The sequence below is a fragment of the Anoplophora glabripennis genome, unplaced genomic scaffold (genome assembly GCF_000390285.2).
Source record: "Anoplophora glabripennis isolate ALB-LARVAE unplaced genomic scaffold, Agla_2.0 scaffold265, whole genome shotgun sequence".
Lineage (NCBI taxonomy): Eukaryota > Metazoa > Arthropoda > Insecta > Coleoptera > Cerambycidae > Anoplophora > Anoplophora glabripennis.
The window spans coordinates 359,501-380,077 of record NW_019416597.1 but is presented as its reverse complement, the minus strand read 5'-3'; the positions used below and the strand labels follow the sequence as shown (position 1 = coordinate 380,077).

Here is a 20,577-nt window from a genome sequence, read left to right as displayed (position 1 = left end):
AATGTAAATTTGCAAATTAGAAAAACGGGAAAAAATTGTACTTTTGTTAAAACATAGGGTATGAAGGGTTTACCGCTATGTTAGTAAATATAAATACAGGGTGATTCACAACTTATCCAAAAAAATTTGGGAATAGATGTAGCATGAGAAATGGAGTCAATATTGTAAAAAGAAAATTTTGTAAAATCCTTATAGTTTCTGAGAAAAAAATTATTGAAGTTATAGCACATTAAACCACTACATAGCTGGACAACTGTAGTCTCTAGCGTCATTCGCAATACGCGTGGAGAGCCATATGACTCCTAATACTGAAATCCGTCGTTGCGGTAGTTTTTACCTGTTATCTGTGGTATTTACATCAGTTTTTTAGTAGTTAGTGTCAAAAATGGCTTGCGTGTATAGCAACTCAGAGTTGATGGATATCGTTTTAATTTATGGTGAAGCAAGACAACATTTGTATTATTGTGAAGTATTTGTGTTATGGTGAAGCAAGACATCATTTGTGTTAGTTCGTAGAAAGTGAGTAAGACGGACCCAAATGTGTTTACACGTGAGTGGATAAAATTTTGAACAATTGCTGTTGCAGCATCGGGTATGTGAAATGATTTTATTAATAATTAATAAAGGCAAAAGCATTTGAATTTGCCGATATAAAATAGGTGCGATAAAATTCTATTTACATATTTCTTTCCTTGCGAAAGTTTTTGTCCGTTTTTATCACGCCGCCATACCGATCGCATTATGCGAGGTCAAGTTTTACAGTGGACCAATTTCCAGTGCCGTGCAGAAGTGTATTTCGAAATCAATTTCGAACTGACCTTTTTGATTTTTCTTTACAAAATTGTATTTGTAAGGGTCCCCTGTACATCCAGATTTTTTTTTTTTGGATAAGTTCTGAATCACCATATCATATCATATAAAGAATGTTTTTTTGGTCTTAGTTTCTTTAGTTTGCTCTTATATCGAAATTTGATTAGCAAAATACTGCAAATATTGTTTTTTTAGTGATGCAGAATATATATTTTGTTTCTTTTCTTTGTTTACAACAAAATTAGGAACTTGTTTCTTTTTATTATTACAAGCTTTTATGGTATTTAACTTGCTTTGTTAGTATGGGTAAAATCTTGTAACTGAATTTTAAAATAGTTATCCTCAACCGATTGAGCTGAAATTTTGCAGGCACGTTTAGTTTGGATGACAATGCATGGTGGCATTAAAAACTTGTTTAAAAAAAATTATACATGAAGTTATTGTTTTAAACAAAATATTATATTTACCTTCTATTGATTAGTACTTGAGCTCTACAAATTAGACATTTGAGAGCATCCCGATCCCCAATATATAAAAGCAAATGTTAAACATAAATATAAATGTTAAAATATATTATTTTCATATCATTGAGATTTACTTCAGCAAAATATATCTAAATAGAAAAATAATTTTATTTCGAATTTCTTAAATTTTCCCCTTTTTTAAATTTTTTGCTTTAGAAAAAAAACGTTTTTTATTTTTTTGCGAATTTCTAAATCTAGTCCATTTTAAGAAAAAATTTTATATAATCGTATGCCCTAGAATGCTAGAATTATTGTCATATCATTGATATTTACTTCAGCAAAATACATATATCTAAATGGAAAAATATTTCAATACGTGTTTTTATTTCGAGTTTCTTAAATTTTCTCATTTTTCACATTTTTTACTTCAGAAAAAAACCGTTTTTATTCTCTTGCGAATTTCTAAATCTCTAGACCATTTTAAGAAAAAAAATTAAATAATCATATGCTGCCCTAGAATGCTTTGTTTATCACATAAATCACTTACTCAAAAGCATTTTTTGACATCATTTTGAAAAAAAATTTCACTCACTTTTTCATTTTTTTTATATTTTTTGTAATCTCCTTTCAATACTGGACAAATAAATGTATTTAAGTATTTTACACACGATTTTATTAAAAATAAATTATTATTATTACAAGCTCTCACAGAAAGGTTATTTCCACTTTAACAGAATGTTAAAAAATATTTAACAGAAGTTTGTACAGAATTAAACATTACACAAAAATAAGCTATACAGGGTGTTAATGATATCCTGTGTCAGACTTTAATGATGGATTCTTCGCGACAAATTGATAAAAAAATAAGAACTTTTAATACGTGCCCGGGAACGCTTTGTTTTCAAATACAGGGTGTTGAAATTTAAATATGTAACATTTTAAAAATCGATGAAGATACTTGATGTAGATTGATGAAAATTGTTCTGATGACTTAGCTAATTATTATGAACCAAGACTGGCTGAATTAGTACAAAATGGTGGGTATACTGGGAAACATCATCAATACGAACTTTAAAATTCGACGCCATTGAATATTTTGTAAATTGAATAAGTAGTAGTACATTATTTAATTCCGGTTGGTATTTCCATTTAAAAAGATATCTCCCATTTTGGTCAGAAAAGAAACCAGCTTTGAGTATTTTTTTCAAATTTAAAATAAGCCTTCGATATAGGTAGTTGAATAAATCAAAAGTAACTGCAAAACTGTTCGTCTCACATAAAACAAATATAGGATTTTTTTGTTAAAAGAACAGTTTTAAGTACAATCTAACTACCAGAAGTCAAAAAAATCGTTGGTGTAGCAATTTTAATTTTTTAGAGTTGCTATAGTTCAAAAAATGAAAAATTCCTCTACCAATGACTTTTTATATGAACATAACATGTTACCTTTTACAAAAAAATCCTATATATTTTTTTTGTAACAAGAATAATATTGGAGTTACTTTCAACTTATTGGTGACTTGTCTTAACAAGTCAAAGAAAACACAGTAACTGAGAAAAGGCTCGTTTTTTAAAAAATAAAATAAAAGATACCTATTTTTTTTCTTAGAAGTACCATCCGAAATTAAATTTACTTGTCTAGTTTGCAAAATACTCAGTGGCGTCGAAATTTTACGGGTGTTAATGAGGTATTTCCCAGTATATCCGCTATTAGTTGACATATCTGTGTACCAACTCAGCAAATGTTTGTTTATAATTAGTTAAGTCATTTATTGATTTGACTTAACCATTAAAATTTAGCGGAATAATTCATAACTCCATATAGTAGCATCCTTAAAAACCTACTTATACCAAATTTCTGTTTTTTTTAATAAAGATATCGCCATAACTTTAAAAATTAAAAAAAATCATTGACATTAAGTTTCATTACACATTTTCTGAATCCATCCATATCTTTTAGACCTTTACACTGACCAAAATTCTACTATTCTGGATTAAATACACTAATTGGTGTTTTTTAATAAGTATACCCTTATTTAGTCAACACACGTTGCTACAAAAAATAGGTATACATATCCGGCAAGCATCACCAACAACGATTAAAAAAACTTTCGTGAAAAAACAAATATCTTATTTTTAAACCAGGTTCGATATCCTGTACCTTTCAAGATACCAATCACGTCGCACAAAAAAAAAACGAATATTATACGTTATGACACCCACATTTACATTTAAGAAGGATGACATTTACAGCCGAATTACAAGAGGTGCGATAATATAAACAAACAATAGTAGGCCATTTTTTAGTGGTAAGGTCACCGATTTGGCAACTTGTCCTACACTACACATTTCAGTTGCGTGCCTTATAAAAAATTTTGACCAAGGTGAAAGCTAAATTGCGGCGTTTATATTCACACTTTGCGACATAGGCTGTTGTGTTACAAAGACGACAATTTAACAAATCGATACCCCGGAGGACGGTATATGATTAGACCTCACTGGCTGCTCAGCCATGGCTGTTGAGGAAATCGTTGTTTATCCCGTTCGGTGGAATTTAACGGCTTAATGACCCATGACGGGGTTGTTGTGTAATAAAGCGTTAATTTACATACATATTTCCGAAATGTTGGTCCTTAACCTTTGCCTCGTTGTTCACGTACCCTGATTTTAATAACGAGGTTACTGTCAACCGGGGTAGCCGACTGTTTCTACTGGTAACCGCCAATTCCTCTGGCGAAAATCGCCAAGTAATAATAAAAAATAACTTCAAAGGTACTAATGGAACAAGACAATGCAAATTACGAAATTTTGTACATAACCAAGAATGGAATATCTGAAAGGTAGACAGTAGTAAATGTACACTGTAAAAAAAAAATCACTCAAATTTTTATGGAATGATTTCTATGCTCAGAGATAATTTTTATGACGAAAAAAATTCGAACGAAATTTGGGAAATAAAAAATTAAAAATAGGGGTTGTCGACCCTGAGATATGGTTGGAGAATATTTTTCATAATAATAATAATAATAATAATAATAATAATAATATATTTATTTCATAAGACTTTGCTCACACAAAGTATCGAAAATTGTCAAAAGTATGTAACACAAATAAAAAACAGATAATAAATGTATAAGGACAAACTACAAAATATAGACCAATGACATAAGATATAGAACATAATTACAAAATATAGAATAAAAATTGCAATAAAAAATTAAAAATTGCAATAAAAAAATTAAAATAAAAAATTAAAATTAAAACTAAAAACCAGACTCATTGAAGACACAACACATATACTCATCAATATTATAGAAGGGATTCTGTAAGAGAAATCGCTTTACTTTGTTACGAAAGACAACACAAGAATTTATCTGTTTAAAATGCGTTGGCAACTTATTATATAATTTAATGGACATAATAAAAGGGCCATTAGCCGTTAACGTTAGGCGATGCTGGGGTATTTTTAAATTAAGAGATTCTCTCAGATTATAGCCAGAAGACTGAGTTGTATTGGCGCGTGTAATGAAATTTGTTAAATGGTTTTTCACATATGTAACACAGCTTAAAATATATAGTGAATAAACTGTAAGAATACCTAATCTTTTAAATAATTGTCTGCAAGAATCTCGTGCCTTTGAATTAGTCATTGTACGTATAATCTTTTTTTGGAGAATAAATAAATCTTTAATATGTGACGAGTTACCCCAACAAATAATGCAGTAGCTTAAATTAGACTGAACATAACCAAAGTAATACATTTTTAAAATTTCCAAATCTACAAATTTGCCTAAACGCCAAAGAACAAAACAATGTTTTGCCAATTTATTCAATAATTCGTTAATATGATTTAACCAAGATAACTTTGAATCCAAGAGGACTCCCAAAAATTTTACTGAAGTATTTTGTTGAATAGTTTTGTTGTTAAATTTGACTAATATACTACAATTTATTTCTTTAGTATTGAACACGATCAGATCAGTTTTTGTGCCATTTAAAGCTAAATTATTATTTTTACAATAATTTTGCATGCTAATCACAACACTTGATGCAAGGCCACTAAGTGCCGCAATAGATTCCGATTTAACCGCCACAGAAGTGTCATCTGCGAACATTGTTACAAATCTTTTTGAATTAGCAATCATTTCAATGTTATTAATAAATAGTAAGAACAAAAATGGGCCTAAAATGCTCCCTTGAGGGACACCTAATTGGATATGCCTCGGTTGTGAAAAATATTGACTACCATTGACATTTAAAAGAACTTCTTGAGTTCTTCCTTGTAAATAGCTATTAAGCCAGTTCAGCGCAGGACCTCTTATGCCATACCTTTCTAACTTGCTTAACAAAAGTGTATGATCAACTACATCGAATGCCCTAGTCAAATCAAATAGTATACATGCACATTTGTCTTTATTTTCTAATGCATTTAATATAAAGCTATATAAAGATAAAATTGCATCTTGTGTCGCCAAACTTTTTCTAAATCCGAACTGATTTTTATTAATTATGTTATTATTTTCTGCGAAACTTAATATTCTTAAATAAAATGCCCTTTCAAATATTTTCGAAAATACAGAAAGGAGTGCTATTCCTCGGTAATTAGATATTAAATACTTATCATTCTTTTTATGGATAGGAATAATTACAGCTTTTTTTAATAAACAAGGGAAATATCCTTGTGTAAAAGATAGATTGATCAAACTAGTCAAAGGAACGGATATAAAAGAGATTATTTTATTAAGAATTGTGCATGGAATGCTATCAAAACCCGCCGAATTTTTCGTGCAAACTTTCCTAATTATATCCATTACTTCTATTTCTGTAAAAGGGAACAAAAATATGGAATTAGACACAAAAGGGATGCCTAAAGACACATCCCTTTGAAACTTTTTATCATTTAAGCACATGGCCGAATCGACAAAGAAATTATTAAATGCATCTGCGGCCTTATGTAAGTTTGAAATATTGTTCCCATCATCATCGTGATAGCTTTGACAAATGTTACTATTTAAAGTATTACAATTTTTTTTAATAATATTCCAAGCTGCTTGAGATTTGTTAGAAGAATTCAATATCTTATTACCAAAATATGTTGATTTTGCTACAATAATTTTTTGTTTATGAATTTTCTTTAAAGTCTTATAGCGCAATTTTAATTCGTTATAATTAGTACATCTGTATATATCATATAATTCTCTTAACATAATCCCCTCATTAATGATTTCCAGTGTCACCCATGGGTTTGTCTTCATATGAGATTTATTCTTTTTACACAGTTCCACAGGAAAAGCTTTATCAAATGCATTCAAGATAACCTCATGAAAGAATGAAAATGTTTCATCAAGCGACAAATTTAAATCTAAAAAATCAACAGATCCAACGTTTTTTTTTTAATTTTAACTTTGTCATAGAGAAAAAACACATATAACCTATGGGCCAATGCGTTGCCAGTCCAACACTGCAGTGGAGGTTCTGTTGCATCAACTTATTCCACTGAATGCATTCTGCAACATACTCACTGAAAATCTAGGATATGTGTAAACGAACAACGTAAAGTGTAATTACGTTATGACATGCTCTTCACCTTGTTCTGAAATATAGTAATTGGGTAGGCGTCGATGTGAATTCAAAAAGAATAATTCTAATTCTACAAATGCATCAACCAGACACCGCAGTGATCTCGCATCATTAGCAATGATTTCTTCATTAGGAATTGTTTGTTCTGAATGAAATGGATAAACTTGTATATTAATTACACAGCATTTTCTAATGCAAGTGCGTTTCTTCTCAAAAATGTTATAGAAGAATTGTATTCTTGAAAATTGTAAAACTTACCTAATCTAAAATTACACTTTTTTAAGATAAAAAAATTGTTAAATCATAGAAAAGTGATCAACGTCGTCCCACAACATTTTTTATTTTTTGATAGTCGGAATAAAAATTGTGTGAACATCGCTGGGACTGAATTTAATTAAAAAATAACAGAGATAAAGCATCACAAATCAATATTGGGAATTCTACAAAAATTGTTCGAAAACAAACAGGTTCGTCTCAATTTGATACGATGATTTGAAAGAAAATTTACTGATATTTTCGTTTTCACACAAATTTTTGCCATTAACGGTTTTATGCAGCCATTTTTTTTCCAATGATTGTAAGTTTTCTTTTTCCCTGATCACGGCAGAATAGCCGAAATGAGTAGAAAGTTAAAATAAATGTTTACACTGAATTAAAAATTACTATTGCTATCAATTGATTGAGTGGACGCAGAGTCGGTCTAAGCGTCGCGTAATAATACTTGATTAATTCTCTTGGATATACGACATTTTAGACCACAGGTTGCTCAATGAAAACTGTTTATTTTTGCGTTCTCTATTACCCCTTTGAAAAAAAAACGCACTTATTTCAGAGGCAACCTGTATATATTAATCATGATTGTTTTATTATTGTAATGTACAAGAAAGTATTGGTATTTTTTCCTTAATTAGCACATATGTTGAACCAAACTTATTACTTTGCTTCTCTGTCTCAAATAAGCAACGAATCTTTGCCAAAGGGATTTAGTGCATAATTTCCACGGTGTACTATACAGGTCGTTAAAATCACTGCATGTGCCGATTTGCATGGAATCATCGGATATTTCCCCGACCAACAAAGCAATTCCACAAAGTACTTAGGTATGTAATTCATGCTCTCACAGTGTCAAGTGTTTATTGACAATGACGTGACGCATTAAGAGCAACTGTTCCATGAAACGGTTTTACGTCAATTTCATGAAGTATGTAGACACCAACATGTTACAGATGGTAAATATTTTTCATTAAATCGGTTTTTAAACGACAAATTTCTGAAAACCGCGATTTTGTGGTGGGTTGTTATTCGACTGCAGGCGCAATAATCTTGATAATCGTTAAATCAAACACGTGTGGTCATTCATTGTTGAAAAAGTAAATATTGTGATATTTTGTATTTTTTGATTTCGTCGAATCAAGTTAAGTTGGGAATTTTTTTAACAATATTTACTTTGGAAGCTCTAACATCCTTAATACAAAAACTTGTACCTACCAGATCAACTTCTTCACGTTTTAGAATTGTTGATCATTATACAGGGTGTCCTAATTCTTCTGGGCGTCACCTAACTGAATTTTTTCTAGTAAATCACCCTATAAATTATTGAGTTTTTTTAATTTCTTTGATAAACACAAGTTAGTCTTGAAAAGTAAAGTCTCGGTAGTATTTGATGTTTAAAAATAAATTGGTATTTGTACCATCTTGGAACATATCAAATATATCTCTAAAACTAAGCCTGACAGCAAGACGCCACTAGTCCAAGCATAAAAAACATGTACAGAGAGATCCAGAATTATTGCTGACACCGCTACTTACCGCTATTTTGTGTGCCGCTCTCCTATTATTCACTCTTCATAGTTGGCAACACTGACTAATTTACTTCGTTCAGTGGCGGGTTAAGAGCAATGGCAATAGAGTCACATATTCATTTTAATCACGAAAATACAACACAAAAAGCATAATGTCGGTATTAATAAATTTGAGGGGTATATTAGTTTGTTAAAGGAATGGATTAAATAAAAATGATTTAGATATTATTATTATTAATTTCAAAACTAACATAGGAATCGATTTTAACAATTATTTATTTGTCTCGTTTCTTTGCGCGAGCTTCACAGTAAAACCAACAATGTTTAAATGAATTTACGTTTACTTTCCTGATTTAGAAATGCAAATAAAAAATCGATTTAAAATTTATTAAATACTAACACAAAAAGAACACGTTGTTACCTATAAGAAAATTTAAAATAATAATTGCTTTATATCAAAAAAACCATTCTTACCACAAAACTAACAGTTAACAGATGATTAGCGTTGAGAAACACTGATTATTTAGAAGATTAACGATAAATACAAATAAATACAACAGCAAGAATAGAACACACGGGAAACATGGACGTCTCTGAATTGACAGATCGTATCGGTCGGAAATCTAAGAAAATGGAAAGTAATTTTGATCAAATGGAAGTAAATTTTAATATATTTTTTGCTTATTTAGATTTCTGGTATCGAAGAACATTGGTTTTGTTTGATAAGGTAAAATAAAAGAAAAATAGGTTCTTTAATTTGTTCAATTATAACACCGTCTATATTTGAGTAAATGTAAGCGCTTCTGATTCATATTATTATTATTATTATTTTTAATAAAAACTATATTAGCTTGTTTTTAGAGGAGCTATTACCGCTATAACATAAAAATGTTTATAGAAACTGTGAGCAAGTTAAGTTTTCTATAAGAAACTCCTTTCGAGTTTATTATTCATAAATCAGGGCATCGAACATATTTTAATTTTTAACCAATGTTTTAACACTAACACCTCGTAAATATAAGAATTCTTAGGCGCTTTATCTCAAACGGATTATTCAGCCTCTTGCAAAATATAACCGTTGGGTAAGCGAGGACTGTTACTAAACACGTTCAATAAAATAAATTTTATATCTCGCCGGGGAACGAATAATCTATTGTTGCTTAAAAATCAAAGTTGTAGTAAACTCGATCCACTGCGTAATTAAAAATTTCACTTCCTAAAAAAAACCTCTTGAAATCGCACTAAATAGGTATCAAGTAATAGCAAATTTCATACAATTGTGTCACTTTGAAGATACCCGTTATTCAATCTTACGTAACAATCCACGATCGATGTTTAATAAATGAACGAAATTTAAACGAATCGATAGGAGTTTCTCCTGTTGCAAGAAATTTCTTGCTAGCATTCGTCTGTACTTTCTCTTCGAGTGCACAGATAGGTGCCTGTAGTATGCAAATAAAGGTATTATGCAGTTAATTGGGGGCCTCGAAAGTCACGTGGGGACGCGAGATCGACGTTGTACGTATTATTTTGCAACTTCTATATCACTATCCTTTACTTTATGCCGAAAGCGTGGGTTAAAACTGTACACTTAGTTGTGAGTTTATTATTGAAATTACAAAAAAGTTTTTACTACAAAAGTTTTAGCTTTTTTTATGAATTTTTATAATACAGTATTAGAAAAAACAATTGAATAATAGAAATCACTAAATTAAAGATTTTTTTATAATGGAACACCCTATACAGAGTGTCTCACAATTTTATTCTCTTTCGAACGGTATCAGGGTTCCCTACACCTATCTTTTCTATATTTTAAATTAACTACTATTTTTTGTGTAATCACCTAAAATCATGTAATTTCTTGCGAGGATAGCAGTGGAATTTTTAGCAAAACTTCAAAACAAACAACTAAATTGTCACCAGTTATTTATTATTATTTATTCACAGACGTTACAATAGAATTAGTCCAGTTGGTAGAGCTTCGGCGTGTGTCAAACCTTGATAACCCGGAAATAACTACACAGGTCTACTTTAAATGATGAGTACAATAACAGGCTAATTTGCTGACAAAGTATTTTATCAGGAAAAAAAGTTATTAACAATTTAATCGTGAAAAAAATTTTTTTTAGTACTTTTCTTTAAATAACTCAGCGGAATGACTTTGTACCAAAAAATGCTTAGGACATGATTTTGTTCGTAATAAAAATAGCTACAAAATGGCGGTGGTCCGATTACGAAATTTGCAATAACAAAGCCATGAGATTGGAAAAACGGTATAAAACGCCAATTTTTTTAAGTTGCTGTTAAAATGTCAATTATAAACAAAAAGTGATACAACTTTGGAAAACTATAGTTCAATATACATACAATAATGACGCTAAAGCCGAAAATCAGGAGAGCAAAACTTTTTGTTCTATAAGGTGTTATACATTCATCGGCATCTGAAACTCGAAACTTTGCCAAATTTGTTCGAAGCTTTGCTGACACTTGAAATTTGGTACACACATAGTGTAAATATGCAGAAACCAAAAGCAATTTGCAAAATTCAAGTATCTTCATTTTTGCAGTTTTGGTAAGGTTTTATACGTCACCCTAGTTTTATACGTCACCGTTTTTTTAATTTTTGGACGTATATTTATGTATATTTATAAAATATTCCATTACGGTAGATTAGCCAGCACAATTACCTACAATTTAAAAAAATATATATTTTCATCGTTTAGATCCTAAGCTACTTAACATTTTGCGCCTGTTAGCCGTAGTCGTACATTATTCAACATATTAACATAAAACAAAATCGTACGTGTGGGGTAAACCTTTAACTTTTCATTTTCGAGCGCGAGCTCCGCTCTTCGGCGCTTGTATACTATTAGAAATATGCAACAGTAAATTTAAACAATTGTTTACTTAAAGTTAAAGGTTTACCCCACACGTACGTTTTTGTTTTATGTTGATATGTTGAATAATGTACGAGTATGGCTAACAGGCGCAAAATGTTAAGTAGCTTAGGATCTAAACGATGAAAATATATATTTTTTTAAATTGTAGGTAATTATGCTGGCTAATCTACCGTAATGGAATATTTTATAAATATACATAAATATACGTCCAAAAATTAAAAAAACGGTGACGTATAAAACTAGGGTGACGTATAAAACCTTACCAAAACTGCAAAAATGAAGATACTTGAATTTTGCAAATTGCTTTTGGTTTCTGCATATTTACACTATGTGTGTACCAAATTTCAAGTGTCAGCAAAGCTTCGAACAAATTTGGCAAAGTTTCGAGTTTCAGATGCCGATGAATGTATAACACCTTATAGAACAAAAAGTTTTGCTCTCCTGATTTTCGGCTTTAGCGTCATTATTGTATATATATTGAACTATAGTTTTCGAAAGTTTTATCACTTTTTGTTTATAATTGACATTTTTACAGCAACTTAAAAAAATTGGCGTTTTATACCGTTTTTTCAATCTCACGGCTTTGTTATTGCAAATTTCGTAATCGGACCACCGCCATTTTGTAGCTATTTTCATTACGAACAAAATCATGTCCTAAGCATTTTTTCGTACAAAGTCATCCCGCTGAGTTATTTAAAGAAAACTACTAAGAAAAATTTTTTTCACGATTAAATTGTTAATAATTTTTTTCCTGATAAGATACTTTGTCAGCAAATTAGCCTGTTATTGTATTTCTCATTTAAAGTATTCCTGTGTAGTTATTTCCGAGTTATCAAGAAAATGTCACCAACAGTAACTTTTCGGCCTCTGCCGACTGGAGTGAATTCTAAGCAGAACATTTACAGTTTTTAATGAGACATATCCCAATTTTCCACCAATGAGCAGAATAAAGTTGAGAAGAGTCGTAAAAAATCAACTTCATACATAGTACTACACAATTTTAATTATGTATGTTGATAATAATATTGCACTAAGATAAAAAAAATGACTTAAAAAAGTCATAAGTGTTCAATATGACCCCCATTAACAGCTAAGAACTTGTGGATTCTAGAGATAACACCATCAGTCACCGTTTTTGTTATTTCAGCTGCAGGCAATTCATGGAACGCTCTGCGTATTCAAATCAGTCAAATCCTCTTTTGAAGCAACGGGTGTAGAATAAACATTTTGCTTTATTTCTCCCCAAACATAAAAATCTAATGGAGTGAGGTCGGGAGACCTCACTGGCCAATTCCACGGTCCTAGGCGTCTCATCCATCTATCTTCAAACATTTCAGTCAGCTGTTGATCGATTTGATTGTGACAGTGATGTTTTTTTGTGTGATATTTTGATAAAGCATATATACTGATCAAAAAAGAGTTGATATGGTTACAGTTTAGTTTTTGTCAGGAGAAAACGATGCTGTTGCAAGAAGACGATTATCAGATAGATTGTTTCTAGACCTATAAGTACATACTGAATAAGAAACTGTTCATAGTAATGGTTCAACATTTAAGAAATTACGGAAGCTTTGAACGCCAATTGGCCTGGAAACTACGTGACGTGCAGAACCAAACACCCCGTATTGCACATATGGAAAGGTAGGGCCGAAAGAAATTGTTGCAGACATAACTGAACGATTTTTTAATACACAGTCCAGTAACTTTAAAACCCCTTGTAATACCGGTAGTATTAATAAATCCGGAGCAAAAAAGAGCGAGGCATATTAAACACTTCTTAGAAAGTAACGAGTCCATTACTGGGCGTTGTGGAAAAGGCGGAGGCAACAGTGAGAGCGATTTGTGCACCGTCCATAAACCGTGTCTTGGAATTATGAAATTGAGACAGATAAGTACAATAATGAAAACGGACAAACATGGGTATTATGCATTAAGTACTTAGTTATTAGCTCAACCAGAGTATGCGCTGCTTATTGGGATATTTGTAACGATGTTGCAAGACCAAGCGAGCAATTCACAGGAAATAGTTTGTATTAAGTAGAGTGGTATTCCATTTTACCAAATTTTCACTCTCCAGAACTGTATAAGTTTTAGAAATGTCTACATTATTTACAGATCAAATATTAACTTTTAATACACGTATCTTTATCATTATCGATCAAATATAATTAATTTTTTCCAAATCTATCATCAAAAGTCGAATTTTCGTTAAATTTTCAACTGACAAAGTAAGCCGATATTGCAGTAAGTTAAATTTGTGTCAGATCTAATGTTGTCAGTTATCGTAGCTTTTAGTTATGTGTGTTCCAAGGCATGATGACAGATTTTGGAAAACTGTTCTATGATATTCTAAAGTATTTACTATGCCCAAAAAATATATTATTTCTATAGAAAATAAAAGGTTTAGTAGAAAAATATTGACATTTTAATTTTAAGTCTAAACTCATGCAAAAGCGGTCGCCGGTGTCATGGCGTCTACGTGACGTCACATCTATATTTGTCAACAGTAAACATAAGGCGCCAATATTTTGTGTTGCAAGATTCATTAGTTAACTAAAAATACAAAGTAACCATAATAGTATATGAATTTTATTTACCCTCAAATTGTACTTTGGTGTAATAATGGATGAACATTATCTTTCCATGAAGAGACTAAAATATTAAGAAAATCCGATACAAAATGTAAGATTAATTATTTCTACTTTTTCATTTGTACTGTAGTTGCAATCAGCTATACCGAAATAGCCCTTTTGAAGCCCTCTTTAATACATTTGTAGCTGCCATCTGCACTTATAAAACATCTGGGTCGGTTTTCCTTTTTCCACATAATTTTTAAAAGTCTACATATTCGTGTTACATTTAATTTCAATAATGCTGTCTTCACAGATTCTATCAGGTGGTCCTGCTATTGTGGGATAGTTTTTGCAAAGCATTATACCACATTTTTTAAATTTTTTCCCCAAGCTGGTATATACAGTTTTCCTCACTTCATCCTCCAACATTCTATCGCGTTTCATAGCTGATGCGTCTGAGATTTTTCCTCCCATTATTATTATTAACGTGATCAGAGCTGCATCATTGGTTTTGCACCGACTAAATTGAAACGCTCGTGATACCGTCACTCTGCCATATCTTAACTCATGCCAAAAACAGTTCGTTGTTGGTCTCGTCTCTTCTCCAACTTTCTTTGTGACCTTCAAAAATCAATACCTACGAATTTTTTCAAAAATGTGTCGCAGGACTGTTCTTTGTATTTCAGCACCAGTTTATGCATGGATAAACTTCTGATCGAAAACATAGTCTTTTTGATATTTTATTAACTCGCAGTTGTTGAGCTTTATTTTCCTTCCTTCTTTTAGAAACTTTTCAAGTACCTAACGTTTCCTGATTATAATTTTGATAACACAAAACTAAGCAACTGATGGTTGGGTAACGTAAAATATTTAAACGAAGATAAGTAGTGCGGCTATTGGCGAAGTCCACATGACACAAAATGACATTTACATAGATGTGACGTAATTCGCTCTGATTGGTGTTCAACCTATCATGGCGGTTTGCTGTATTTTGTAGTTTTATTTTATCAAAAATATTATCAATCTCGCTCATAATATAAAAATAAATACGTTTTTTATAATTCATTAGATAAATACATAATTTTAATGATTTAGTTACTGCCATCATGCCTTGTATTAATTTTATTTACCTTTTCTAGCAAAAATCTATTATCGGGCGCTTCTTGTAAATTTCTCAATTTCCTTTTTTGTATTCAACTGATTTGCTTTTCAAATACGGTATTAGTTTTGGAAATTTTCTGATATTTACATTTCTTTGGTATTGGACTTTTTACATTTATATCTTAAAAACTGTATTTCGGCATAATTGATTAAATAACTCATTTAATTATAATAAATTCACATAAATTCCGGCTATTGAAGTGTGAATATACAACGAAATGAAACCAGATTTGCTTTAGTAGAAAGGAATAGGTGTTCTCGTTACATGAATTTTAGATACAAAGCGTAAAATCGATAAAATTTAGAAATATCTACTTAAATTACTATTTTTATACGAATAAATACAGATATGTGAAGGGAATCAATTTTAACTTATTTATTTAATTTGCCAACTTATTTCTACACAAAAGCCGAACCTCTGTTACGACCTTAATTTTAATTTTTTTAAGCAATTTTTTCCTCGCACCTTTAAAATTAAGAACCCGTAGCTAATAATTCTATTATTAGATTTTCCAAAATTACCCAGACGATCATTGACCATTCTTACTTTCATTTGGCGTATAGCGGCTCCCTGAATATTAATTATTACAGAGTGGATCTGTTGGAGAACATTCAAGGTTTGGAAAAACCAATTAACAAAATAAATCATCAGATTTAGGAATTGCTTAACGTTTGTTTAAACAGCGCTTTGCAAAGGAAGCGACAGTGACAGAAGATAATACAATATCAGTGCCAAATATTTCAGTGCCAAATCTGGAAAATCCATGTATTTTTGTCTCAAGAGGCTTAGTTTTTAAAACAGGGCATCAAAAGCAATTTTTGCGTCTCGATTTTGTACTGGTACTACAAAAATTATCGTTCAGAGCTTGCCAGAAAAAATAATGCGATGGATTTAAATCGGGTGAACGAGGTGGCCAACCTAGTCGGCCAACACAATGATTTTCTTTTCATTATATATAAGTGGTAACCATTTGAGCCAACACTGTGTACAATTCTCATTCAACCTCTAATATTTTTATGGAAAATCTCAGTGTTGTAATTTTTTACATAAAAATAAGAACCCGCACCTTAGCTGTATGCTGCTGATTAAAGTGATAGGAACATCTCGAAAGCTAAGCTTCCTGAAACAGTTTATACAGCAAAGCTAGATCTATTTCTGTGGTTTCAGAATTTATAGTGAAATCACGCTGTTAATCAAGGTTTAAAGTATCATCCTTTTATGGCAACCTACATTTTGTACTATTCCTCAAATCATTAACGAATTGTCACGTTGTAGGATAATATTTAAATTGCCAGTATCTCGTAATAATCGTTTCCTAGATTAAATTAATTTTGTTACGTAACAACATTTTTCAATAAAAGGAGAAAGTAAGATGAATTTATTAAATTTCTAAAGTTTACAGTTTTTATTCAGTATTGTGCCTGTTTTTTTTTAGACGAGCGGGGGGTGTAACATTTTTGCATTCGTCCTGAATAGATTTTAAATTGCAATCCACAGTTTCGTCTGTACATATCAATACCATTGCTCTACTAGCAAATAGATGGCGTTAATGCTATTTTGTAGTGATTGCTATAGTAAGGAGTCGCCATTTTATATTTAATTTAAATTTTATATTTTGTAATTTAATAAACCTCGCTAGAAATGATCGAAAACAGCAGTCATGTTAACCGCAATGTGAAAAATTAAATTTGCGGTTAGTTTTTAAACTAATGGCACTCTTTTAGGCAGCAGTATTTTCAGAATTTATTTGTGGTTACCTAACTTAGGTAATGACATATTTTCAGCACGATATTTGGCAACAAATTTGATAATGTTTGCCGGAAATAAGTAAATAGGTACTTTCATTTTATAATTCTGTGGCATTATTTTACTTCGAATTTCTTCATTAACTACTTCAATTTTTTTTAACAGTACAAACCAACATTATTGCTTAAAGGGCGACGAAAACTACTATTGAAAATTAGGTCTACATGTTTCTCTTAACGAAAGGATTACTTAGAATATGAATTTCTCCTAACCTTCGAAAAAATTAATCGTCTATTTTTAACCAACACAATGATGTCTTTTTAATTTAAACTCTTTTAGAAAACACATTTTAACAAATATTACGAATTACGATATGATGTGTCCCTTTGGCGTTTTTTTTTCTATCTTGTGTAATCAATCAATTGTCTACTGATTTTAGGAAGGGAGCATTGGATCTCAACTAGTAATACGCCCCCTTCCAGCGCGCCTGCGGGGAACTCTGAAACCAGCCAATAACCAAAGTATCGTGGAGGGTGCGTCCACGAACGACGACGAAATGTTCCTGGATCAGGATGGAGAGCTGAGCGCCGAAGTTGCCATCGATACAGGACTGCCAATAAAAAGGAACAAAGAGGCCACTCAACACCACATCGTCTACAAGAGGAAAGACAAGGACCACGAGGACAATTACAGTGATTACGGTAAGTGTAAACTGTGATTATAGTTGGATTGTACAGGGTGATCGAGAATGATTGACCGTGCCGCCTCATACTGATTTTTGATGTGCGGCATACCAGTTTTTGATACCAATACCAATACTAGAATCATGAGCGCAGGTTGAGGGATTTTAATGGTGAACAAATAATTACGTTCAAACGTCAAATAAATTAGGTTACTGTCAAAATGGAAATTCATAATAAAAATATCAATTATTTAACAAAAATCAAAGTTATTTCACAAATTAAGCAATACTGTTGGACCAATAATTTTTATTATTGTTATTATTATTAAAGAGGATGACAGATTCAAATGTAGGTTTAGCCTAACTTTTCCAAAATTCTTATTTCATTTACAATTAGAAAAACGTTTAAATCAAAGTTTGATGTAGCTAATTTTGAATAACGACTGTAAGTGCTTCAGCGATTTTATTTTTAAAACGTTTTGAGTTAATTTTAAAACAGAAGCACTATTGTGGCTACATTCTTGGCATCTAAGACGATTCAGCTATACAGCGATACGCTGCAAGCTGCTGTTTTTCATCAAAGCAAACTGCTGTATGCTTATAAGACGACTATTTTGCAGCTACTGCTTTCACACTTCTGAATATCCAGCGCAAGCGATCCAGCCCAAAAATTTATGCTGAACATTTTAGTTAGCTGTCGAAATTCAGGAAAAGTGTCTTAAAAAAATTTGCTTCAAGCAAATGCAAGCAGTTGGAAGTGCTTGATTATGTTAGATGGTAGGATTGTCTGTATGACCGAGAGCAATAAACAACAGTTACATGCAATATATAATAACAGAGTAATTGGAATTTTTTCACATTTTATTGAATATTTTACCTTAAAATTACATAAAATCCATAAAAATATCTATATTTTTACAATAAATGTTCAATATGATGTCCATTGTTGTTCAAGCAGGTATTAATTCTTCTTNGAAACAACAGTGCCGTAATTTGAGGATAGTCTTACATAGGATCAAATACAAACAACATAAATGGCTTTACATTTGGCCTTGAACTGAACTTAAACCAGATCTGATCGAGTCAAACGAATACCGGATTCGGATTCGGCGACTCCAAAAACGTATAGATACGTAGGTTTAGTTTGTTGGCAATTGATCTTCTACATTTGACCTTGAACTGACCTTAAACCAGAGCTAATCGTGTCAAACGGACACCGCATTCGGATTCAACGACCCCAAAACTATACGGATACCGTGGTCTTGTCTTTTAGACCTGCCACTTTTTTTTTGTGGGGCTGTGTAATTATCGTGGATATTTCCTTCTCAATGTCAACTAATGCTAACCCTGGAGCAACGAATTTATCTTTAATGTTATGGAATCAGTAATGTTTCATATTGATATGCAATACAAATTTTTAATGAAAACATCCAAATGTAACTGTAACTCGTAGAGCAGTTCGGAAGCTAATTATAAAATTCGATACCACTGGTGATGTAAAAAATATTAAAAAGATAACAAAAGAATACAATGATAACGATGCTGCTACTGTTGTAGTTATGGGAAAGGTCATATTCAAAGAATTTTAGTATACAACATAATCTATTAATTCAAACCAGTGTTTAATTATAAATTGCTTGATGGAGATAATGGTCGTCATTTGGACTTTTGTTTAACAATAAGCGAGAAATTGATTGAAAATAGATTTTTTCATCACAATATTTTATTTACTGACGAATCAACATTCACAACTAACTAATGGCGTGGTTTCCTCTCAAAATTGTAGATACTAGGCTAAAGATACTCCAAACTTTCTTTTGATAAGTCATAGTCAAAAATTTAAAAATGTAAATGTCTGATGTGGCACAATATATCATGAAATAATTATGAGTCCTTACTTTTTGGAAGAAAATCTTTATAGAGTTCAGGAGAAAACTAATATTTCAATAAGACGGATGCTCTGCACATTCCACACTTCTAGTGAGAAACTGGCTTGACGTTCACTTCCCTAACAAGTGGATCGAATGCTATGGACTAATAGGTAGCTTATCCTGCACAGGCACCCGACTTGTCCCCATTAGATTATTTCTTATGGGGATACCTAAAGCAAAAGTATATTCAAACGATTTTAACGATAAAATTGATTTACTTAAGCAAAAAAAATCAGGTAGCTGTTGCCACCATAAACGAATAGAAAAATGTGTATTACTTGGAGGTTATAAGAATAGGACTTGCTTCGTTGTTGTTGTTGTTGTTGTTAATTCCAGTTTTAATTTGTAATACTTCTATTTTTTAATTAGAAAAGCTACTTTTATTTGATTTGCAGACTACCATGGCAGTTGTTAATGACAACAATTTCGGGGCTGGTTGCCACGCCGTCGGTTTATGTTTCTTGACGTTTCACATTTTCAAAGTTATTGGACGCTGTATGTTTTATTGCATATTTGATTACTGTCCATTGCTTCCCAAGATAAGCAAAGCTTTTTATCAAGAATAACTTTTTCTAATATTATATTAAATATATATTATATTATATTATATTTAATAACTAAAAAAGTTGCGGTACCCCATTCGGGAATACACTGTATAGTATAATGCTCAAAACAACAAGAAAAAGATTTTTATTTTCAATTTTGTATATCCAAATAGATAAGGTTCTATTTGGTATTTTTGAATTCTTCAAAACTTATGAGAAAATCAAAATATCAGCAAAAATATATTAAAATTCAACATTATCAGACAATTTTCAAAATAGCTTTAGGAAGACATTTTCTGTTCCTTCTCAGCTCAGTATATGACGATTTTTAGGTCAGAATTCTTGACACATGCACCGATTACCGTGAAATTCCCCCCTTTTC

At 31.3% G+C, this 20,577-nt stretch overlaps 1 protein-coding gene across 4 annotated transcripts in view; it reads left to right on the top strand.

Annotated features, from left to right (window-relative positions):
- The window catches only part of LOC108905951 (A disintegrin and metalloproteinase with thrombospondin motifs 16), a 165,288-nt gene that overhangs the window by 119,372 nt on the left and 25,339 nt on the right, over positions 1-20,577 (top strand). For all 4 annotated transcript variants that reach the window (XM_018709035.1, XM_018709037.1, XM_018709038.2 and 1 more), the window contains exon 6: positions 17,477-17,738. In XM_018709035.1, the coding sequence (XP_018564551.1) occupies positions 17,477-17,738 (262 nt within the window). The remainder of the gene's footprint in view (positions 1-17,476; positions 17,739-20,577) is intronic.